This window comes from Triticum aestivum, chromosome 2A (genome assembly GCF_018294505.1).
Source record: "Triticum aestivum cultivar Chinese Spring chromosome 2A, IWGSC CS RefSeq v2.1, whole genome shotgun sequence".
In the NCBI taxonomy this organism is placed as follows: domain Eukaryota; kingdom Viridiplantae; phylum Streptophyta; class Magnoliopsida; order Poales; family Poaceae; genus Triticum; species Triticum aestivum.
This window is the reverse complement of record NC_057797.1, coordinates 50,832,035-50,856,377: the sequence shown is the minus strand read 5'-3', so window position 1 is coordinate 50,856,377 and position 24,343 is coordinate 50,832,035. Positions and strand designations below refer to the sequence as shown.

The following is a 24,343-nucleotide window of genomic DNA, read 5'->3' as shown; positions in this document are numbered from 1 at the left end:
TTTTCCTCGCGCAACGGAACGTTTTGTCCCCTCGCTCAATAGATGGCAGAGTAGCGTCCACTTCTGTTAATTGCTAAACACACACATATGAGGGTTAATTTTTATATTAACGGTTAGATCTAATTAGGTGGATCTGATCGTGAGGTGGTATTTTATCCTGATTGTTTCCTGTATATGTTTCTGTGTGCGTTTAGGAAAGAATATGTTTACTTGTTTAATAGTAGTAGAGATTAGAGACCAGCCCCCTAAATAAGGATAGTTTGTGCCACACTTTTTCCTAGTCGACAAGAAAGAAAAGCCAAGTCATATATTCCCAACGTATTTGATCCTTGACCCGATCCCACCTAATTAGTTTTTCTCCATCTAATTGCTATGCGTGTGCCCAGAGGTAGGCTGTGGCGTGAATGAATTTTTTTGAAAATTTCAAAATGCCAAACTCTTATACTAAAAGTCGGATTTGAGATCCATTTTCGCCCTTAGATTTGTCGCGGCGAGCTCTCTAGAACAAGATCTCATATGAATATGGTTTGACAATCTTTTTAAAAGAAATCTTTACTCTTTTAGAAAGCAACTTTAGTGAAACGTAAAATAACTTGTTTTATGATGAAAGTTTCCTACCATTGGTGCTAAGTTGCCTATTATTGCCAATTGGTTCTCTACACTGTCGTGAAAGTTGCCTACCCTCGAAAACTAAGTTACTTATAGTTTCCGAAGTTGTTGGTGATGCTCAGTTGCATGTAATCACTAATTAATAGCCTATGATAGTTTGTAAGGTGTCCACCGTGGTTTCTAAAGCTACTACCCAAAAAGCTAAGTTATCTACACCTATGAAGTTATTTACCGGTGATGCTCAATTGCCTATTATATTGTGAAAACTATCTACCATGGTTTTTAAGTTGTATATAGAATACCGTAAAATATTATAGGGCTACTTGGGATAATGTTAGGACACTCATCAGTCATAGTAGGCAACTTAGAACAACGCCAGGAAACTTGATGGTCATGGTAGTCAATTAGGACAACATTAGGCAACTTGGCCGTAATAGTAGCCAACTTATGATGACATTAGGATAATTGGAAGTCATGGTATGGAACTCAAATAGGAAGTTGCTATATATAGCACTAAGCGGTGTCTCCCATAGTATCAAAATTGCTTTTGAAAAAAGTTTAGTAAGGCGGTATAAAGTATTTGTAGTGGAAAATTATAACAAAGTCGGGATACTCCATAGTAATAGAACACAACTTCGGAAAATGTGAGATAACTTGGCAGACATGATAGCCAACTTAGTAAATCATTGAACTAATTGGTTGTCATGGTGCACAACCTAATGGAAAGTTGCTTTCTGTAATACTGAAGTTCCTTAATATACCACCAAACTTGCTTCTGAAAAATAACGTCAAAGCATATCCTCTATAATACTATGCTCCCTAGCTTAAAAGAGTCCACATTCAACTAAGGTTTCCAACTGTAATTGAATCATCCGATTTGACCGGGCCAACAATTTCCCAAAGCTCTCTCGTTCAATTTTTTATACTATACACTATGCTTCCTAATTTTTAAGGCCTCACAATTAATTAAGGTCTCAATTCAGAATTAGGTCACCCCATTTTGACTTGCGCTAACAATTTCTCAAGACCTCTCTTATTTAATTCTCTATGTTCCCTAATTTTAAAGTTCTTTCATTCAATTGAGGTATTCAATTTTGGATTTGGTTTACGATTTTGACCGAACCAACTATTTTTCAAATCAATCAGCAGCAACCGGCATATTAAAACATATAAATATAGTACAAGCAACCACCAACGCAAAAATCCCCACATAAATATATGCTAGTTAGCGGATAACAAAAAATCATCCCACGAAAGGCCCATCAAATCACTGTAAAGAAAAATAAAACACACTTCATCATCTCCCCCACCCGCCAAACTAAATATTCCATCAGTTCCAAAATATAAGAGGTATTAGTTTTTTGGAAAGGCAAATTTCTTAAATTTGAACAAGTTCAGAGCAAAAAATATTGACATCCACAATATTAAACAAAAAGGTACGGAAATTCATTTCATGATGAATCTAATCATACCGATTTGATATTATGGATTTTGATATCTTTCTCTATAAATTTTATCAAACTTAAAAGATTTGACTTTTCGAAAAAGTAATACACCTTATATGTTGAAACGGACTGAGTAATTTAAAAAATAATAACACCAATGATGAAGCAAAGCGCGTCCTACCCTTCTAATATAAATGTAATCTAGCTGTAAAGGTCTCGGCGCGAGGAATCTAAGGGTGAAAACACATCACAATTACGACGCTCCTTCCAAAAGTTATATCCTTTTGAAATTTATGAAAAAAATACTAAATGCATAAAAAAATAAGACACATAGCTCTATAGCGTACTCTCTCTGTTGTCAAATAAGTGGTCATACATAAATTTTAAGATATATTATAGAGTGAAGTAGAAAAGGCATTGAGAAGTTGCAAGCCACCATCTCTCTCCCCTTTAATTATCCCACCTCTAATAAGCTAAGTATATACAAAAAATGAGAAGAACATGTGTTGAATATTATTGGTCTTGATTCTCGTGTAATGAGAGAGGTACATTTTTCTACTTTAAAGTACATTAAAAATATAGAAGTACACATTTTTATAGATAAATTTTGAATACTAAACGTGTTGGGGAACGTGGTAATTTCAAAAAAATTCCTACGCACACGCAAGATCATGGTGATGCATAGCAACGAGAGGGGAGTGTGTGATCTACGTACCCTTGTAGATCAACAGCGGAAGCGTTAGCACAACGCGGTTGATGTAGTCGTACGTCTTCACGGCCCGACCGATCAAGCACCGAAACTACGGCACCTCCGAGTTTTAGCACACGTTCAGCTCGATGACGATCCCCGGACTCTGATCCAGCAAAGTGTCGGGGAAGAGTTCCGTCAGCACGACGGCGTGGTGATGATCTTGATGAACTACCGTCGCAGGGCTTCACCTAAGCACCGCTACAATATTATCGAGGATTATGGTGGAAGGGGGCACCGCACACGGCTAAGAATATGATCACGTGGATCAACTTGTGTGTCTAGGGGTGCCCCCTACCCCCGTATATAAAGGATCAAGGGGAGGAGGCCGGCCGGCCCCTATTTCACGCCAAGGAGGAGTCCTCCTCCTAGTAGGAGTAGGACTCCTAATAGGAGGGGGAAAGAAGTGGGGAGGGAGAAGGAAAGGGGGCGCCGCCCCCCCTCTCCTAGTCCAATTCGGACCACGGGGAGGAGGCGCGCGGCCCACCTTTGGCTGCCCCTCTCTCTCTCCACTAAGGCCCATATGGCCCATTACTTCTCCCGGGGGGGGGGGGTTCCGGTAACCCTCCGGCTCTCCGGTTTTCTCCGAAATCACCCGGAACACTTCCGGTGTCCGAATATAGCCGTCCAATATATCAATCTTTATGTCTCGATCATTTTGAGACTCCTCGTCATGTCCGTGATCACATCCGGGACTCCTAACTAACTTTGGTACATCAAAACTCATAAACTCATAATATAACTGTCATCGAAACCTTAAGCATGCGGACCCTACGGGTTCGAGAACAATGTAGACATGACCGAGACACGTCTCTGGTCAATAACCAATAGCGGAACATGGATGCTCATATTGGCTCCTACATATCCTATGAAGATCTTTATCGGTCAGACCGCATAACAACATACGTTGTTCCCTTTGTCATCGGTATGTTACTTGCCCGAGATTCGATCGTCGGTATCTCAATACCTAGTTCAATCTCGTTACCGGCAAGTCTCTTTACTCGTTCCGTAATACATCATCTCGCAACTAACTCATTAGTTGCAATGCTTGCAAGGCTTATGTGATGTGCATTACCAAGAGGGCCCAAAGATACCTCTCCGACAATCGGAGTGACAAATCCTAATCTCGAGATACGCCAACCCAACATGTACATTTGGAGACACCTGTAGAGCACCTTTATAATCACCCATTTACGTTGTGACGTTTGGTAGCACACAAAGTGTTGCTCCGGCAAACGGGAGTTGCATAATCTCATAGTCATAGGAACATGTATAAGTCATGAAGAAAGCAATAGCAACATACTAAACGATCGGGTGCTAAGCTAATGGAATGGGTCATGTCAATCAGATCATTCACCTAATGATGTGATCCCGTTAATCAAATAACAACTCTTTGTTCATGGTTAGGAAACATAACCATCTTTGATTAACGAGCTAGTCAAGTAGAGGCATACTAGTGACACTCTGTTTGTCTATGTATTCACACATGTATTATGTTTCCGGTTAATACAATTCTAGCATGAATAATAAACATTTATCATGATATAAGGAAATAAATAATAACTTTATTATTGCCTCTAGGGCATATTTCCTTCAGTCTCCCACTTGCACTAGAGTCAATAATCTAGATTACACAGTAATGATTCTAACACCCATGGAGCCTTGGTGCTGATCATGTTTTGCTCGTGGAAGAGGCTTAGTCAACGGGTCTGCAACATTCAGATCCGTATGTATCTTGCAAATCTCTATGTCTCCCACCTGGACTAGATCCCGGATGGAATTGAAGCGTCTCTTGATGTGCTTGGTTCTCTTGTGAAATCTGGATTCCTTTGCCAAGGCAATTGCACCAGTATTGTCACAAAAGATTTTCATTGGACCCGATGCACTAGGTATGACACCTAGATCGGATATGAACTCCTTCATCCAGACTCCTTCATTTGCTGCTTCCGAAGCAGCTATGTACTCCGCTTCACATGTAGATCCCGCCACAACGCTTTGTTTAGAACTGCACCAACTGACAGCTCCACCGTTTAATGTAAACACGTATCCGGTTTGCGATTTAGAATCGTCCGGATCAGTGTCAAAGCTTGCATCAACGTAACCTTTTACGATGAGCTCTTTGTCACCTCCATATATGAGAAACATATCCTTAGTCCTTTTCAGGTATTTCAGGATGTTCTTGACCGCTGTCCAGTGATCCACTCCTGGATCACTTTGGTACCTCCCTGCTAGACTTATAGCAAGGCACACATCAGGTCTGGTACACAGCATTGCATACATGATAGAGCCTATGGCTGAAGCATAGGGAACATCTTTCATTTTCTCTCTATCTTCTGCAGTGGTCGGGCATTGAGTCTTACTCAACTTCACACCTTGTAACACAGGCAAGAACCCTTTCTTTGCTTGATCCATTTTGAACTTCTTCAAAACTTTGTCAAGGTATGTGCTTTGTGAAAGTCCAATTAAGCGTCTTGATCTATCTCTATAGATCTTAATGCCTAATATGTAAGCAGCTTCACCGAGGTCTTTCATTGAAAAACTCTTATTCAAGTATCCCTTTATGCTATCCAGAAATTCTATATCATTTCCAATTAGTAATATGTCATCCACATATAATATCAGAAATGCTACAGAGCTCCCACTCACTTTCTTGTAAATACAGGCTTCTCCAAAAGTCTGTATAAAACCAAATGCTTTGATCACACTATCAAAGCGTTTATTCCAACTCCGAGAGGCTTGCACCAGTCCATAAATGGATCGCTGGAGCTTGCACACTTTGTTAGCTCCCTTTGGATCGACAAAACCTTCTGGTTGCATCATATACAACTCTTCTTCCAGAAATCCATTCAGGAATGCAGTTTTGACATCCATCTGCCAAATTTCATAATCATAAAATGCGGCAATTGCTAACATGATTCGGACAGACTTAAGCATCGCTACGGGTGAGAAGGTCTCATCGTAGTCAATCCCTTGAACTTGCCGAAAACCTTTTGCGACAAGTCGAGCTTTGTAGACAGTAATATTACCGTCAGCGTCAGTCTTCTTCTTGAAGATCCATTTATTCTCAATTGCTTGCCGATCATCGGGCAAGTCAACCAAAGTCCATACTTTGTTCTCATACATGGATCCCATCTCAGATTTCATGGCTTCAAGCCATTTTGCGGAATCTGGGCTCACCATCGCTTCTTCATAGTTCGTAGGTTCATCATGATCTAGTAGCATGACTTCCAGAACAGGATTACCGTACCACTCTGGCGCGGATCTCACTCTGGTTGATCTACGAGGTTCAGTAGTATCTTGTTCTGAAGTTTCATGATCATCATCATTAGCTTCCTCACTAACTGGTGTAGGTGTCACAGAAACAGGTTTTTGTGATGTACTACTTTCCAATAAGGGAGTAGGTACAGTTACCTCGTCAAGTTCTACTTTCCTCCCACTCACTTCTTTCGAGAGAAACTCCTTCTCCAGAAAGTTTCCGAATTTAGCAACAAAAGTCTTGCCTTCGGATCTGTGATAGAAGGTGTATCCAATAGTTTCCTTTGGATATCCTATGAAGACACATTTCTCCGATTTGGGTTCGAGCTTATCAGGTTGAAGCTTTTTCACATAAGCATCGCAGCCCCAAACTTTCAGAAACGACAACTTTGGTTTCTTGCCAAACCACAGTTCATAAGGCGTCGTCTCAACGGATTTTGATGGTGCCCTATTTAACGTGAATGCGGCCGTCTCTAGAGCGTATCCCCAAAACGATAGCGGTAAATCAGTAAGAGACATCATAGATCGCACCATATCTAGTAAAGTACGATTACGACGTTCGGACACACCATTACGCTGTGGTGTTCCGGGTGGCGTGAGTTGCGAAACTATTCCACAATTTTTCAAATGTACACCAAACTCGTAACTCAAATATTCTCCTCCACGATCAGATCGTAGGAATTTTATTTTCTTGTTACGATGATTTTCAACTTCACTCTGAAATTCTTTGAACTTTTCAAATGTTTCAGACTTGTGTTTCATTAAGTAGATATACCCATATCTGCTTAAGTCATCTGTGAAGGTGAGAAAATAACGATATCCGCCACGAGCCTCAACGTTCATCGGACCACATACATCTGTATGTATGATTTCCAACAAATCTGTTGCTCTCTCCATAGTACCGGAGAATGGTGTTTTTGTCATCTTACCCATAAGGCACGGTTCGCAAGTACCAAGTGATTCATAATCAAGTGGTTCCAAAAGCCCATCAGTATGGAGTTTCTTCATGCGCTTTATACCGATATGACCCAAACGGCAGTGCCACAAATAAGTTGCACTATCATTATCAACTCTGCATCTTTTGGCTTCAATACTATGAATATGTGTGTCACTACTATCGAGATTCAATAAAAATAGACCACTCTTTAAGGGTGCATGACCATAAAAGATATTACTCATATAAATAGAACAACCATTATTCTCAGATTTAAATGAATAACCGTCTCGCATCAAACAAGATCCAGATATAATGTTCATGCTTAACGCTGGCACCAAATAACAATTATTTAGGTCTAATATTAATCCCGAAGGTAGATGTAGAGGTAGCGTGCCGACTGCGATCACATCGACTTTGGAACCGTTTCCCACGCGCATCGTCACCTCGTCCTTAGCCAATCTTCGCTTAATCCGTAGTCCCTGTTTCGAGTTGCAAATATTAGCAACAGAACCAGTATCAAATACCCAGGTGCTACTGCGAGCATTAGTAAGGTACACATCAATAACATGTATATCACATATACCTTTGTTCACCTTGCCATCCTTCTTATCCGCCAAATACTTGGGGCAGTTCCGCTTCCAGTGACCAGTCTGCTTGCAGTAGAAGCACTCAGTTTCAGGCTTAGGTCCAGGTTTGGGTTTCTTCTCTTGAGTAGCAACTTGCTTGCTGTTCTTTTTGAAGTTCCCCTTCTTCTTCCCTTTGCCCTTTTTCTTGAAACTAGTGGTCTTGTTGACCATCAACACTTGATGCTCCTTCTTGATTTCTACCTCCGCAGCTTTCAGCATTGCGAAGAGCTCGGGAATAGTCTTATTCATCCCTTGCATATTATAGTTCATCACGAAGCTCTTGTAGCTTGGTGGCAGTGATTGGAGAATTCTGTCAATGACGCAATCATCTGGAAGATTAACTCCCAATTGAATCAAGTGATTATTATACCCAGACATTTTGAGTATATGCTCACTGACAGAACTGTTCTCCTCCATCTTGCAGCTATAGAACTTATTGGAGACTTCATATCTCTCAATCCGGGCATTTGCTTGAAATATTAACTTCAACTCCTGGAACATCTCATATGCTCCATGACGTTCAAAACGTCGTTGAAAGTCCCGATTCTAAGCCGTAAAGCATGGCACACTGAACTATCGAGTAGTCATCAGCTTTGCTCTGCCAGACGTTCATAACATCTGGTGTTGCTCCAGCAGCAGGCCTGGCACCCAGCGGTGCTTCCAGGACGTAATTCTTCTGTGCAGCAATGAGGATAATCCTCAAGTTACGGACCCAGTCCGTGTAATTGCTACCATCATCTTTCAACTTTGCTTTCTCAAGGAACGCATTAAAATTCAACGGAACAACAGCACGAGCCATCTATCTACAATCAAGCATAAACAAGCAAGATACTATCAGGTACTAAGTTTCATGATAAATTTAGGTTCAATTAATTTACTTAAAGAACTCCCACTTAGATAGACATCCCTCTAATCCTCTAAGTGATTACGTGATCCAAATCAACTAAACCATGTCCGATCATCACGTGAGATGGAGTAGTTTCATTGGTGAACATCACTATGTTGATCATATCTACTATATGATTCACGCTCGACCTTTCGGTCTCCGTGTTCCGAGGCCATATCTGTATATGCTTGGCTCGTCAAGTATAACCTGAGTATTCCACGTGTGCAACTGTTTTGCACCCGTTGTATTTGAACGTAGAGCCTATCACACCCGATCATCACGTGGTGTCTCAGCACGAAGAACTTTCGCAATGGTGCATACTCAGGGAGAACACTTCTTGATAATTAGTGAGAGATCATCTTATAATGCTACCGTCAATCAAAGCAAGATAAGATGCATAAAAGATAAACATCACATGCAATCAATATAAGTGATATGATATGGCCATCATCATCTTGTGCTTGTGATCTCCATCTTCGAAGCACCGTCGTGATCACCATCGTCACCGGCGCGACACCTTGATCTCCATCGTAGCATCGTTGTCGTCTCGCCAATCTTATGCTTCCACGACTATCGCTACCGCTTAGTGATAAAGTAAAGCATTACAGCGCGATTGCATTGCATACAATAAAGCGACAACCATATGGCTCCTGCCAGTTGCCGATAACTCGGTTACAAAACATGATCATCTCATACAATAAAATTTAGCATCATGTCTTGACCATATCACATCACAACATGCCCTGCAAAAACAAGTTAGACGTCATCTACTTTGTTGTTGCAAGTTTTGCGTGGCTGCTACGGGCTTAAGCAAGAACCAATCATACCTACGCATCAAAACCACAATGATAGTTTGTCAAGTTGGTGCTGTTTTAACCTTCGCAAGGACCGGGCGTAGCCACACTCGGTTCAACTAAAGTTGGAGAAACTGTCACCCGCAAGCCACCTATGTGCAAAGCACGTTGGGAGAACCGGTCTCGCGTAAGCGTACGCGTAATGTCAGTCCGGGCCACTTTGTCCAACAATACCGCCGAACCAAAGTATGACATGCTGGTAAGCAGTATGACTTATATCGCCCACAACTCACTTGTGTTCTACTCGTGCATATAACATCAACATATAAAACCTAGGCTCGGATGCCACTGTTGGGGAACATGGTAATTTCAAAAAACTTCCTACGCATACGCAAGATCATGGTGATGCATAGCAACGAGAGGGGAGAGTGTGATCTACATACCCTTGTAGACCGACAGCGGAAGCGTTAGCACAACGCGGTTGATGTAGTCTTACGTCTTCACGGCCCGACCGATCAAGCACCGAAACTACGGCACCTCCGAGTTTTAGCACACGTTCAGCTCGATGACGATCCCCGGACTCCGATCCAGCAAAGTGTCGGGGAAGAGTTCCGTCAGCACGATGGCGTGGTGATGATCTTGATGTACTACCGTCGCAGGGCTTCGCCTAAGCACCGCTACAATATTATCGAGGATTATGGTGGAAGGGGGCATCGCACACGGCTAAGAATATGATCACGTGGATCAACTTGTGTGTCTAGGGGTGCCCCCTACCCCCGTATATAAAGGATCAAGGGGAGGAGGCCGGCCGGCCCCTATGGCGCGCCAAGGAGGAGTCCTCCTCCTAGTAGGAGTAGGACTCCTACTAGGAGGGGGAAAGAAGTGGGGAGGGAGAAGGAAAGGGGGGCGCCGCCGCCCCTCTCCTAGTCCAATTCGGACCAGGGGGGAGAAGGCGCGCAGCCCACCTTTGGCTGCCCCTCTCTCTCTCCACTAAGGCCCATATGGCCCATTACTTCTCCCGGGGGGGTTCCGGTAACCCTCCGGCTCTCCGGTTTTCTCCGAAATCACCCGGAACACTTCCGGTGTCCGAATATAGCCGTCCAATATATCAATCTTTATGTCTCGACCTTTTCGAGACTCCTCGTCATGTCCGTGATCACATCCGGGACTCTGAACTAACTTCGGTACATCAAAACTCATAAACTCATAATATAACTGTCATCGAAACCTTAAGCGTGCGGACCCTACGGGTTCGAGAACAATGTAGACATGACCGAGACACGTCTCTGGTCAATAACCAATAGCGGAACCTGGATGCTCATATTGGCTCCTACATATCCTACGAAGATCTTTATCGGTCAGACCGCATAACAACATACGTTGTTCCCTTTGTCATCAGTATGTTACTTGCCCGAGATTCGATCGTCGGTATCTCAATACCTAGTTCAATCTTGTTACCGGCAAGTCTCTTTACTCGTTCCGTAATACATCATCTCGCAACTAACTCATTAGTTGCAATGCTTGCAAGGCTTATGTGATGTGCATTACCGAGAGGGCCCAGAGATACCTCTCCGACAATCGGAGTGACAAATCCTAATCTCGAAATACGCCAACCCAACATGTACCTTTGGAGACACCTGTAGAGCACCTTTATAATCACCCATTTACGTTGTGACGTTTGGTAGCACACAAAGTGTTCCTCCGGCAAACGGGAGTTGCATAAGCTCATAGTCATAGGAACATGTATAAGTCATGAAGAAAGCAATAGCAACATACTAAACGATCGGGTGGTAAGCTAATGGAATGGGTCATGTCAATCAGATCATTCACCTAATGATGTGATCCCGTTAATCAAATAACAACTCTTCGTTCATGATTAGGAAACATAACCATCTTTGATTAACGAGCTAGTCAAGTAGAGGCATACTAGTGACACTTTATTTGTCTATGTATTCACACATGTATTATGTTTCCGGTTAATACAATTCTAGCATGAATAATAAACATTTATCATGATATAAGGAAATAAATAATAACTTTATTATTGCCTATAGGGCATATTTCCTTCAAAACGTTCATTTATTCAAGGGCAGAGGAAGTATGGATACATTGTGTGAACTTAGGAACTGTTCCTATTCAAACTGTTGTGCTTTAAACCCCTCATAATTACTATATGTGAAGTCCATCACTTGCTACTAACACAAAAAACTACGCATAGAACAATGTGAAGAGTGTGTCCTCGCATCAACAATATCGTACAGCTGCATGAACAAGCATTTGGATTATTTTAATGTTAAGACATGGCTTCAAATAAGAGGCATACACACTAAATAAAAAAATATACAGACGAGGCATACAGAATACGCTAAAAGAAACTACATGCGGGCATCTCAAACGCCCTCGAACGAACCGGGCGGATGCCTTAAACCGGACTAAAATTTTCGGACTAATCGACACCTCTCAGGTCCAGCCTAAATTTGGGATGGATATAGGGAGGTCCGGATGCGACCGGACGCGTCTTTCATGTCAGAGCCGGCCCATGCTGGCCCATTCCGACCCCACATATATTCGTTTTCATTCACTTTCCGGATCAAACTCTAGCCACTTCACTTCACTCTCTTCTAGTTCACTCCTCCATTCAAGCTCTCGTCCGGCGATCTCCGGCCTTCTCTGACATGGCGGACAGCGGATCCAAGTCCTCCATCTATCGATTAGCGAACTAGGACCTCATCGCAGTTAGCCCCGAGGAGGAGATGGCCATCCCCATTGCACTCTGCCGCGCCCCCGAGGAGAATGCCCGACATCGGTCGGACTCAATCTGCCACGAATCGATCGTGTCCGCCCAAATGGTGTGTGGATCCGGCATGAGGCAAGTCGTCGCTGCCTCGCTAGAGGTGGTGCACTCAATTTGGCGACTGAACACCGTGGCGGATGTGCAACCCCTTCGTTGGTGCACCGATGATGAGGCCATCCGTGGTCCGTCCGCTGAGGGTATGGCGCGGCGTGTCCGTCGTGCGAGGCAGAGGTTGAGGGAGGTTGCAGCAGCCCTCGCGGCAGAGGTCGGCGAGGAGGAGTCGCACTCTTCGGCTCAAGACGGATAGCCTGCAACCCCGGGCACCGCAACCGCGTCCTGGTGGACATGGCCTCCAACCACGATGGATCCGTTGTCGACCTCACATCCACTGGCAACGTGCAGGCGGCGGTCTTCGACGAGGAAGAGTAGGGCATGGAAGACGGTGGCGCCTCGAGTCCCGTGAGCCGGTGCGAGTCTTCCCACTCTACCCCGCGAGCGACTGAAGAAACACTTACTTCAAGGGGTGCAGCCGACCGTCGGACATGGACATGGCGGAGCTGAATGAGCTCCGCTTAGATTAGATTTCATGTTGCATGTAATTGTATGAATATGTGGTTTCTTAATTGCGGTATCCGGTTATGGAAGAGATTGTTTGAGATGCGATCGGTTACTGTTCACGGACGTGTCCGGACACGTGTGTCGGCATTTGAGAGGTCAGATTTGATGTAGATGTTGTAACCACCTGCCCCATGCACACGTGACACTTCGGCACGTGCATGCTTGCAGTTGCGTGTACCCGAAGGGCGGAGTGGACCATCTATTTTCGTCGTGCGACTCTCCGTACACGTCGCCGCTTTCCCAGCTCCGGCGTCCTCGGTCCATCCATTTCTTCACCTCGCTGACTATGTCGCCGCTCGTTATAAGCCGTCTCCTCCGTCTCTCCGCGCTTTCCAGTACAGGGACCCGGCCGACTCCACCCGCCCCGACACGATGAGTAAAGGTGCGATCATCGGCGCGTCGACCGTCCTGGTGGTGGCGGTCGTCGCCGCCGTGTGCGTCGTGTCGTTCAAGGGCAACGGCAGCGACAAGGGCGATGGGGAGCTCACCACCTCCGTCAAGTCCGTGAAGGCCTTCTGCCAGCCCATGGACTACAAAGAGACGTGCGAGACGGAGCTGACCAAGGTGGGCGGCAACGCCACGTCGCCGACGGAGCTCGCCAAGGCCATCTTCGAGGTCACCTCGGAGAAGATCAGGAAGGCCATCAGCGAGTCGGCCACCCTGGAGGAGCTCAAGAGCGACCCACGCACGTCGGGGGCCCTCGAGAACTGCAAGGAGCTGCTGGAGTACGCCATCGAGGACCTCAAGACCACCTTCGACCGCCTCGGCGGCTTCGAGATGACCGACTTCAACAAAGCCGCCGCCGACCTCAAGACCTGGCTCAGCGCCGCGCTCACCTACCAGGAGACGTGCCTCGACGGCTTCGCCAACACCACCACCGACGCCGCCGCCAAGATGCGCGGCGCGCTCAACGCCTCCCAGGAGCTCACCGAGGACATCCTCGCCGTGGTCGACCAGTTCTCCGCCTCCCTCGGCAGCCTCAACATCGGGAAGAGGAGGCTGCTAGGGGAGGAGGACGGCATGCCTTACTGGATGAACGACGGGAAGAGGCGGCTGCTGGAGGCCGAGCCCTCCGCACCGGAGTTCAAGCCCAACGTCACCGTCGCCGCTGACGGCAGCGGCGACTTCAAGACCATCAAGGAGGCGCTCGCAAAGGTGCCGCCCAAGAGCGCCTCCATGTACGTCATGTACATCAAGGCCGGCACCTACAAGGAGTACGTCTCCGTGGGCCGCCCTATCACCAACCTCGTCGTCATCGGCGACGGCGACGACAAGACCATCATCACCGGCAACAAGAACTTCAAGATGAACATCACCACCAAGGACACCGCAACCATGGGTACGTCATTTTGTTTTAACACATAGATAGACGTAGAGGCTCATACACTTGATCACCCCTATGAACGAACACATATCCTATCCCTATATATGAGCATTTTTGAAAGACTAAGCCGGCTCGTCATCTTAAAATTAACCAAGTCATCACAGACGCACAATTAACCAAAGCAAAACGAACTGTACTGATAATGGAGGAAATGCGCGCGTGCATGCAGAGGCAATCGGGAACGGCTTCTTCATGAAGGGCGTGAGGGTGGAGAACACGGCGGGGGCCGAGAACCACCAGGCCGTGGCACTGCGGGTGCAGAGCGACCAGGCCGTCTTCTACCAGTGCTACTTCGACGGGTACCAAGACACGCTCTACACCCACGCGCAACGGCAGTTCTTCCGCGACTGCACCGTCACCGGCACCATCGACTTCATCTTCGGCAACTCCCAGGTGGTCATCCAGAACTGCCTCATCCTGCCGCGCAAGCCCATGGACAACCAGCTCAACATCATCACCGCGCAAGGGCGGCGCGAGAAGCGCTCCGTCGGGGGCACCGTCATGCACAACAACACCATCGAGCCGCACCCGGACTTCAAGGACTCGACGGGCAAGATCAAGACCTACCTGGCGCGGCCATGGAAGGAGTACTCTAGGACCATCTACATCCAGAACGAGATCGGCGCCTTCATCGACCCCAAGGGCTGGCTCGAGTGGAACGGCGACTTCGCCCTCGAGACCCTCTTCTACGCCGAGGTGGAGAACACCGGGCCCGGCGCCGATATGAGCCAGCGCGCCAAGTGGGGCGGCATCAAGACTGTCACCTACGCTGACGCACAAAAGGAGTACACCGTCGAGGCCTTCATCCAGGGCGAGCAGTTCATCCCCAAGTACGGCGTGCCCTACATCCCGGGGCTCCTCCCGCAGTCGGAGGCGGGGAGGGATCATTAACTCATCACTCCATCCGTTACCACGTTTCATTTCCCCCCTGCTCCGTTGCTACTTATATGCAATTAGCTGAGTTGACATATACTGTTAATTATACACTATGGTGCACTGCGTACCATGATGATTAACCAATACATGTATACTTACTAACTAGCTTTAATTTGGAGGAGAGAAAGATGTGCATGTGTATGTAAACCTGGGATGTTTATTTTTCGTATGTATACCTTGCTAATTTCTTTACTCGGTGTGTCTTCACGATGAGGTGCTCCTTGTACTTTTTTGTTGGTGGGTTGTACTCTCTAGTTAGTTACTCTCCCATTCGTGAAATGAATATCGTCTTCAGTGATGTGAAGGCAGTACCTGGTCCTTAGGACAAGGTTAGAGTCATACTACCTCCTTCCCAAATAGATGGCATATAAATTCAATCAAAAAGTCAAAGCTATCTAAGTTTGACCAAGTATATATATACAAAAATATTAAGATAAACAATATTAAATCAATATCGATATATCCACCATGAGATATAGTTTCATAAGCTATTCATCCAATATTATAGTTGTTGATATTTTCTTTTATATATTTGGTCAAACTTAGGAAGAACTGAATCTTTGACTGGATTTATACGCCATGTATTTGGGGCCGAGTGAGAATATATTAGAAGTTTTGACCAAAACATCTTTGATTTCGATTCATCGTATAGAATGTCAAAAGGGCACGAGTAGAAAAAATCCCAAAAGGTGAATGTCATGATATAGTAAATATCAGTACAAGATTGTATGATAGTTTGATTGTGAACTAAGAAAAGCATAGGATTCTTTACACGGCATTGTAGTGGATGGGAATTTTCTTATGAAATCTAAAACAAATGAATCCTAAAGAATTTTTTCTGAGTTGTGATCTTGTACCAAATGTACGTGCTTAATCCATCACCAAAATAAGTAATCTTGCATACCGAAAGCATAGGGATGTATCCACCAGCTTGCAGAAATCTCTAAAGGGAAATAACATTTCCTTACAACTTTCAGTGAGTGTTATATATACTATCTTGTACACGTCATTCTATTTCACTTACTCGATGTTAAGTGTAATTGATGAGCTATGCGTGCGCAGGTTCCACTTTATTTTACTAGTCATTCAGTTTGACGCAGAGAAAGTACTTGTCATGGACTCGTTATGTAAAGACATGGAGATGTGGGCGGACATGAGAGAAATGCTCCAGAGTTATTTCAATCATTATCACACTATATCGGCAACTTTCGTTCATTTTCTGATACTAAGTAATTAATAACTCCTTTACTCATTTTCTTTTCCGGGCAGGGTTTGGAAAGAGTTCACCAAACATGCTAGGAGTGAATGGAGAGAGGAGCTGCGATTTCAACAACTCAGTGTAAGTAGTACTAGCTAGGTCCACGCATATCTTTGATTGTAGTTTCAATACCACTATCATGCTTGATTATTATTTAGATTGAACTCTATTCTCGTAAAGTGCTCGAGGCAGGAATCCGGGAATAATTTATGTGAATACTACGTTTGCGAGTTCATTCGCCAGACGACCTGTGAGACATGCAGAATGATAGAACAACTTAAAGTACGTAAACAATTGATGATGACATCAATACCACTGTTACACCCACAGCCCCTGCTGCTATACATACTGGACCAATTAGTAGAGCTCGCGCACGCCAATTAAATTATCAGGTACTTTCATTTTTTAGTAATGATTCTAATGTTTATGAGAACATGATGCTACCTAAATTGGATACATTTGTTTTGCTTACAAATGAAGGGCCTGGCATGGATAAGAGGGATGAACACTGGAGCAAGGCCAAGCATGGAGATGATGACATGCGCAAGGAGAATAAGAACGTTGTTACAAGTAATGATTTCAGGACTTTGAAGTCACCATAAGGAGTGCACGAAGCCTTGGACGAAATATACAAGATGCCATTTCATAAATTTCGTCCAGAGGCTATTTTAGGTGCTGCGTCACCTTATTATTGGGTCAGGCCCATGTATTTTTGAAATACTTAAGTATAGGCTGTTTTTAGAGTCTGTATATGTGGGGAAACAAGAGTTAGTACGATGTTGCGGTATGCATTGGAGTGACATGTGTGTAGTGTTGCACTTTTTCTAAGGTAGGCCATCATAGCCCATTTTATTTAAATCCAATACTAATTAATTCTTTGTGAGATTATAACAAAGAAAATATAGCTAACTCTTGCATCATATCATTCTCTTCTCTTCGTTAGGTGCTTCGGTTTGACTTTTCTATTTGATCTTCAAAACTTAAGCCTACTTGGCAATCACAGTGGTCGATGAAAAAGTGGGTGCAGGAACATAAACTTTAGTGATTGTTGTAACGTGCTTGAGATAATTTCCGCCTTCTCCTTGTAGGAACACACATGCATTGTCCTAGTCTTTTAAATTGTCTAATTATGGTTCTTATTTTCTTTGGTCCTTTTCTCCTAGCAAAGAATATGATTGGTGAATGTACTCCAATGTATCAAAATGTCGTTTATGAAATATGTTTTAGTGCAAAAAGAAGTGCAAATACAGACGCCAGCCGGCCGTGGCGGATGAGATACGTCCGCGCGTTGAACGCATGGCTAGCATATTTAGGAGAACGCCCGGACGTCGCTCCATTTCTCTGACAAAATAAATAAAATTCGGATAAAAATGGATGTCCGTTTGAGACCGTGGGTCGGAGTCAGCCTTACAAACTCCTTGATCGGCGTTCCATGCAATTTTATTTATTCTACTTGTAATGTCTAAAGTAGAATAGGAAAGGGAATTTTTTTTTGCCACTTTAGATTTTGCCAATTTTTTTTATGCCACTCTAAATTTTGACATTTTATTTTTTGCCACTCTTAGTTTTTGACAATTATCACAATTACCATTCTTGTGGCAAAAGCAAAATTTCCAGAATAGCAATTGTGATACATTTCAAAAGCTAAGAGTGGCAAAAATGAAATAAAATTATTTTGCTTTTGCCACATAATGACAATTGTGATAATTGTCAAAAGTTAAGAGTGATAAAAGTGAAATGTCAAAATCTAGAATGGCATAAAGAAAATTTACAAAATCTAGAATGGCAAAAACAAAATTTCCTTAATAGAAAATAATGCAAAAGGCCAAGCGACCCGCTCGTGGGGCGACGCGGCGACTGTTCCCGGGATCCCCGGAAACAGCGCGGCGAAATTTCTGGAGAGCACCGAGCACCGCCCCTCACACGTGTCGCCGGCCGGCAGAAGCCGCGCGGCGGATCTGGCGTGAGCAGCCCCGGCCCAAGCCCAACCCGCATACGCCCTTGTTGTCCGTCTCGCCGCATAAACTCGCCTCGCCCTCACCCGCCGCCGCCGGTCTCCCACTCCCCGCGCCCCCTTCTCCGGCTTCAGCCGAGCCTCACGTTTTCCCGCACGGATCAAACACGCCACAAACCTAGCATGCCTGCTTGCTAATCCAGGAAGGCTGGGCGGAAACCACGCCCCCTTCTTGTTCGTCTTCTTCCCCCACTCCGTCTCGCTGCGGTACGGCCACAATCTCCTTCTGTTTTTGTTTTCCACCTTCTGTTTGATTGCATTTTGGCCCTGGCAATGTCACCAGTCTGTTTGTTCTCGTGCTCTCTGGGCGAATCGAGGCGACGAGCATCTCTCATTCCGGGTTTAAATTACCTCCGGTAATCTGATATGCCTGTGACATGCGTGATAAATTCAGGAAATTTCAGTAAACTGGACAACTAGATACATGGGGAGAATGGATGTTTGCTGTGCTTACTTCGACCCGGATTATGAGAACCTCAACGAGAGGATTTATGGGACAAGGTAAGTAAACCGGCAACCATTTTTCTTGATGCTTGAGTACAGTGTAACAGTATGAATCATTAATTTGCAGGGTTAATGTGGACAACGAGTCATGTGGTAAATGTACTGTTGTTAACGTAAGTGCTCGAGTTATTGGCTGGGTAATCTTGTTGTTTGAAGGGGAATTAATGGTGAACTAGTGCTGAATATTGTTTCATTCATAGGTGAACAGTCGAAATGACCATGACCTCCTTCTTGAAGTGCTCCAAGTTTTGATTGGCCTCGAGCTGTCGATCGCAAAATGTTACATATCATCTGACGGCGGATGGTTTATGGACGGTATGGCCTGAAGGAAAATCCAACTGTAGTAGTTTATGGTAAAATCTGTACGCTCATTTTTTTTTCCATACTAGTAATTTGAAATGAACATCTGTATGGTTTGTTGTGGTATTCCTTCTATGCAAGATACTTGCACTGCTTGACACAACAAGTTTTCAGAGGATAAATACTTTGTAATATTAGTAGGTAATACATGTTTGGATGTGCCCCGACCTGTTGATTCTCTGAGTGGCTGGGTAGTCATGCCAAAACTCAAATGCATTCTCGGCTGATGAGTATGTTAATCAATATTTACATAAGTCATCGTCCAGGAATTGACAGTAGCTCGAGTGCACAGGCTTTGTTTTTGAGTTGCGCCTCTAGACTTTCTGCATGATCTCATCGAAGGGTAGCATTATGCTATCTGCGTTTGCATTGCCTACATGTATAATATGGGCCATCACATTTGTTATGTATTATAGGGCTGCAAATTTATGTTTCAAAAAGTTCGCCATCCATGTCTGAAACTAATATTACTGCTGTTAGCAAACTTGCATATAAACATAAAAGGTAGTCTGGCTAATGAAAACATTCATTTCAATGTTTCCACTTCTATCCACGGTCTTCCATATATCATTGGATATTATATTTGTGGAGAACCTCAATCCAAAACTCTGAACGAATGCAAGTAAGTTCTTCACCCTCTAACTGCAAAGTTTTCAGTTCATCATTTCCATCTTTGCCCAACTGTTTTGCAGTTTTCCATGTGAGAGATCAGGAAGGAAACAAGGTTTACAGTAAGAAGGCCATAAACTATATAGAGCAGGTCTCCATCTCTCTCTCCCTCTCAACTGAACTGGCTGTCTAGAAGCAGGGAAAAATAACTGGAAGATTTGTGATTTGGTGTCTTCCAAAATTTTTAGGCAATATGTACTAGAGATCCTCGGAGGTTCACAGTGACGAGATTGAATGAGCTTGCGTCTAGACCTGATGTTGCCGCACACTATACGGGAATTGAGATGATTGGCCACAACCGGCCTGGAATTTTCTCTGAGATATCTGCTGTTCTTGCAGAGCATGGGTGTAGTGTTATGGAAGCGCATGCTTGGAGCCACAAGGATAGCTTAGCCTGTGTTGCATTTGTGTCTGATGAATCAACATCATCCCGCATCAGTGATCCAAACCGCTTAGCCTCTATTCAGGACCATCTTGGAACTGTTCTTGGACCTGGTACCTCAATGGATGAAGATGGGCGTAGCGCAAGAGCTCATCTGCTTGGGCCTGATGGCCTGACAAGCCATCCCGAGCGTCGGTTGCACCAGCTAATGTTTGCTAGTAAAGACTTTGATGGACAACCAGGACAGGTATCTACTGCCTTCCCAATGCTTAGTTTGGATGGCTACAAAAAGGGCACGGGGGCAGTGGTCTCTGTTGATCGGTGCAATGACAAAGGATACTCGGTCGTAAATGTGGAATGTGTGGACCGGCCGAAGTTGATGTTTGACACTGTGTGCACGCTTACGGACATGCAATTTAATGTTTTCCATGCCTCGGTTTCTTCCCGTGGGCCTTTTGCCTGTCAGGTAACTTCATCTGCTTCTATTTTAGTAGGGATATGTATATGTTGTGTTGCAGTTTTGAATTAACATGAAAAGGGAACACAAACTGAAAAAAAAATACTTGTGTAGGAGTACTACATCAGGCACAGGGATGGACATATGCTAGACACTCTGGATGAAAGATGCTTAGTTGTGAAAGGTGTTAAAGCTGCAGTCGAGCGTCGAACTTGTGAGGTAAGTCATATAGTGGTCTGATGTTCATTTTTCTTTATTTGTAATACTAAAGGATGTATTTTAGGAATATAGTTTCCAGCAGCATTAGTTGAATTTCATCCTCCTTGGTAACCATGGATAAAATTTGCTCTGTATTCTTGTTCAAAATCGATCTATTGAATATGAATTGTTTTCATTTAACTTCTGTGAAGTTCCAAATCTGATTATATTGCTATTATTGCTTCTAGGGTGTGAAGCTGGAGCTATGCACGGAGAATACTGCCGGTCTCCTCTCTTACATCACTAGGGTCCTCCGGGAGAACGGGTTAACTGTTACACAGGCAGACATCGCAATGGACGGGGACAAGATGAAGAACACATTCTACGTCCAAGGCATCTCAGACAACAAGATTGACATGGACGTCGTCGAGTCTGTCAGGAGAGAGCTCGATCCCCTGCCCTTCCAGGTGAAGGATGATGAGCTTCTGTCCCGGGGGCAATTGGAAGGCGAACCGGTGGCCGACAGAAATGGCTTCTGCATCCTTAGCCTGCTGAGGTCCAAGATAGAGAGACTGTCTCATGGTTTCATCTCCTCAGGGTAGTTTGGCTGTTTGGCTCTGTGAATGTGATGGTTTTTTCTGCGGCCTGGGCTGCGTGTGGCTGTGGATAGTTTGTGGTGCACGTGTGTGCTTGTGCTGTTTATATTTGGTTCGAGCAGTAGCCAGGTTGCCTTGTTTCCTTTTTCTAAAGATAAATCCTTGTCTCTTCTACACATGATACCAGCTGATCACATTTGCATTATTCTCTGTTCAGGAATTTGTTCGTATTGAGGAAAATTATCACATAATAACCAAAAAAATGGATGGTATTTAGCAATTATTATGTTTAGGGTCACGCGCCTTCTTTTAAAATGAAAATAAAGAATTGGCGGTAACACTACACAAATGAAAAAAAAAAAGAATTGGCGGTAACACTACACAAATGAAAAAAAAAATAATTGGCGGTAACACTACACCAGTACCAGCCATGTTGTTTGATTAGAGATACTAAGTTATTAACTATGCGTTAGGCATTCAATTCAAAAAAATTGAAGAAATTGGAATTTTTTACATGGTATAATTTTTTCTCGGGCATCAATAAATTTGGTAACCACGGTAACTGAAAATTTTGAGCGGTAACAAAAACCTTGACCTGCGCAACCTAGGTCCTTCCACCAAAGAACGAGGATGTTAAAGGATGAGTTTTTTCCCCTAGCTCTCGCGACTAGGGTTTCCCTCCTCTGAGGCGACTCGTCCCCTCAGAGTTTTACATCCGATCCCAACGATCCTCGCAGGTTTTCACCCTGCACTACGACGCCTCGTTCGGGATGGCTTCCTACTCGGATGCGAACTCGGCGACCAACGACGGCGGCGGTAGGGGTGGTTATGGTGGCGGCGGCGGTGCAACTACAGATCCCGATCTGAAAAACTTCTTTGACCAATTGGATCTCAATGAGGAAGAATTCGATGATGTGGAGATTGATGATGATGACCCGGAAATCAAAGAGAGCGTTCGTTGGTTAGCCCTTGCTAGGGTTCATACCGACAAAACCTTCTCGCCGTCGGCCTTCTACAAGGAGATGCGGGCGGCATGGAATCCTGCGCAGGGAGTCAGATTTCGTTCGGTCGGACCGAACAGATTTGTCGTCCAGGCCGCGTGCTTGGGAGACTGGGAGAGGATCATGAAGCAAGGGCCGTGGTTGTTCCGCAACATGGCGGTACTGTTGTGTAAGTACGATGGTTTCAGTCGTGCAGAAGAGGTGGTTTTTGATCACATGCCTATATGGCTCCAGATTCACAAGTTACCAGACCCCTACTGCAAGGATCACATAGTTGAGAAACTGCTGAAGGGAGCTGGGGAGATTTTGGAGATGCATTTGAATGGCAATACGAGGGGGACTATGTGAGGATTAGGGTTAACCACAACATCAAAAGCCCCCTCACTAAGTTTGTCAGTATTGTGCGAGCAAAGGAGAGGCGAGTGTACTTAGTTCGCTATGAGAAATTAGCTCATTTTTGCAAAGTCTGTGGACTAATAGGTCATGATCATAAGGAGTGTGGACAAGGTATACATGACAAGAAACAGATGAAGTATGGAGATTGGCTATATGCGAACGTGCCGTCTAGACCAGGACAGAGTGCACCTGCAAGACAGCCGGGTCCCCGACCGGCGGGCAAAGGGGATGGCCAGCCATCTCCGTCTGTACCAAGAAAGGAGGCTTCAGACCCTGAAACCCTGGATACGACGACAAGCCCTCTGAAACAGGTTGTGGCTACGATGGAGGTTGACAAAGATGCACGGAAACGTCTGAATATGGATGATGCTGGGACGGGGCTTGGCAACATCTCAGGTGCCCCTAAGGCTACATTGGCTCTGACCGATGGTAGCGGGGTGGATGCTACAGAAAATAACTCGCCTGCCAGTAGTGACTCAAGCAACAAAAGGCTGAAAGTTTCGAAGGAAGGTGGAAATAATGAGATATCGACGGCCTCCCTCGAGGAGGACTGCCGAACACAATGATTATCCTCGCATGGAACTGCCGGGGGGGGGGGGGAAGGAGGGGGGGCACCGGACAGTTCGAGAGGTGTTGGCCCTCACTAAAGCCAACATCCCCAGTCTAGTTTTCTTAAGTGAGACTAGACAAGATGTAGTGAGAATGGAAAAGCTGAAGTGGAGATTGGGATTAAAAGGTTTCCATGGAGTGAGTTCGGACGGAAGAAGCGATGGCTTAGGCCTCTTTTGGGATGAAGCCCTGAAGGTGACTGTCTTGGACTCGTGCAGCCACTATATTAATGTTCTTGTTGATGATGTGGGAGGTGGATCCTCATCGAGAGGAACTTTTGTGTATGGAGATCCTAGAACGGAGAATAGAGACCTAATGTGGGATCACCTGGCTCGGCTCAGGGCAAGCTCGCAGGATCCATGGTTGGTTTGTGGAGATTTCAACGAAGCTATGTGGCAACATGAGAATCTTTCCAGGACGCTGAGATCAGAAACGCAAATTCTAGCCTTCAGGGACTGCTTGCTGCTATGTGAACTTGAAGATCTGGGATTTTCAGGAATTCCTTACACATACAATAATGGACAGGAAGGAAATCGTAATGTGCAAGTTAGACTGGATCACGCTTGTGCGGATGAGGCGTGGCGTGACCTCTTCCCTTCTACATAGGTGGTCCATCTAGCGACATCGTGTTCTGACCATAGCCCAGTCCTAATCCGTTTGGGTGGGGTTCAGATGGCAAAGCAGCATGGACAAGCCCCACGTTATGAAATTATGTGGGAAAGACACCCGGCTCTGGCGGAGGTGGTGTCGCGATCATGGGCTGGAAACCCTCAACTAGGGGATCTGGGTTCGGTCGCCGAAGCTTTGAAAAAGCTCATGAAGGATTTAAAGGCATGGAGTAGAGCAAATTTTGGCAACGTATTAAAG

The 24,343-nt window shown here is 44.8% G+C and overlaps 2 protein-coding genes across 5 annotated transcripts; both read left to right on the top strand.

The window, feature by feature from the left end:
• Window positions 1-13,033: 13,033 nt before the first annotated feature.
• LOC123184654 (probable pectinesterase/pectinesterase inhibitor 21) lies at window positions 13,034-15,224 on the top strand. Its single transcript, XM_044596738.1, has 2 exons — window positions 13,034-14,051; window positions 14,266-15,224. Exons 1-2 carry the CDS (start codon window positions 13,085-13,087, stop codon window positions 14,985-14,987), a joined length of 1,689 nt encoding a protein of 562 aa, XP_044452673.1. The 5' UTR covers window positions 13,034-13,084; the 3' UTR covers window positions 14,988-15,224.
• A 2,931-nt stretch (window positions 15,225-18,155) lies between these two features.
• On the top strand, window positions 18,156-21,675 carry LOC123187388 (ACT domain-containing protein ACR2). 4 transcript variants are annotated; one of them, XM_044599241.1, is made up of 8 exons: window positions 18,156-18,511; window positions 18,699-18,805; window positions 18,876-18,921; window positions 19,009-19,123; window positions 19,861-19,928; window positions 20,026-20,685; window positions 20,791-20,895; window positions 21,123-21,675. In XM_044599241.1, exons 2-8 carry the CDS (start codon window positions 18,729-18,731, stop codon window positions 21,474-21,476), a joined length of 1,425 nt encoding a protein of 474 aa, XP_044455176.1. In that variant the 5' UTR covers window positions 18,156-18,511; window positions 18,699-18,728; the 3' UTR covers window positions 21,477-21,675. The 4 variants fall into 4 exon arrangements, with proteins under 4 accessions (XP_044455176.1, XP_044455178.1, XP_044455179.1 ...); XM_044599243.1 differs by lacking the exon at window positions 18,156-18,511 and having other exon boundaries at window positions 18,700-18,805; window positions 19,009-19,161; XM_044599244.1 differs by lacking the exon at window positions 18,156-18,511 and having other exon boundaries at window positions 18,712-18,805; window positions 19,017-19,161.
• The last annotated feature ends 2,668 nt before the right edge of the window (window positions 21,676-24,343 follow it).

Excerpts from the sequence above, each read along its gene's own strand:
- LOC123184654 (XM_044596738.1), top strand. The coding sequence starts at position 13,085 with ATGAGTAAAGGTGCGATCATCGGCGCGTCGACCGTCCTGGTGGTGGCG. Across the intron at positions 14,052-14,265 it reads CAAGGACACCGCAACCATGG|AGGCAATCGGGAACGGCTTC; the intron begins GTACGTCATTTT and ends GCGTGCATGCAG.
- LOC123187388 (XM_044599241.1), top strand. The coding sequence starts at position 18,729 with ATGGGGAGAATGGATGTTTGCTGTGCTTACTTCGACCCGGATTATGAG. Across the intron at positions 18,806-18,875 it reads GAGAGGATTTATGGGACAAG|GGTTAATGTGGACAACGAGT; the intron begins GTAAGTAAACCG and ends ATTAATTTGCAG. Across the intron at positions 20,686-20,790 it reads GTGGGCCTTTTGCCTGTCAG|GAGTACTACATCAGGCACAG; the intron begins GTAACTTCATCT and ends ATACTTGTGTAG.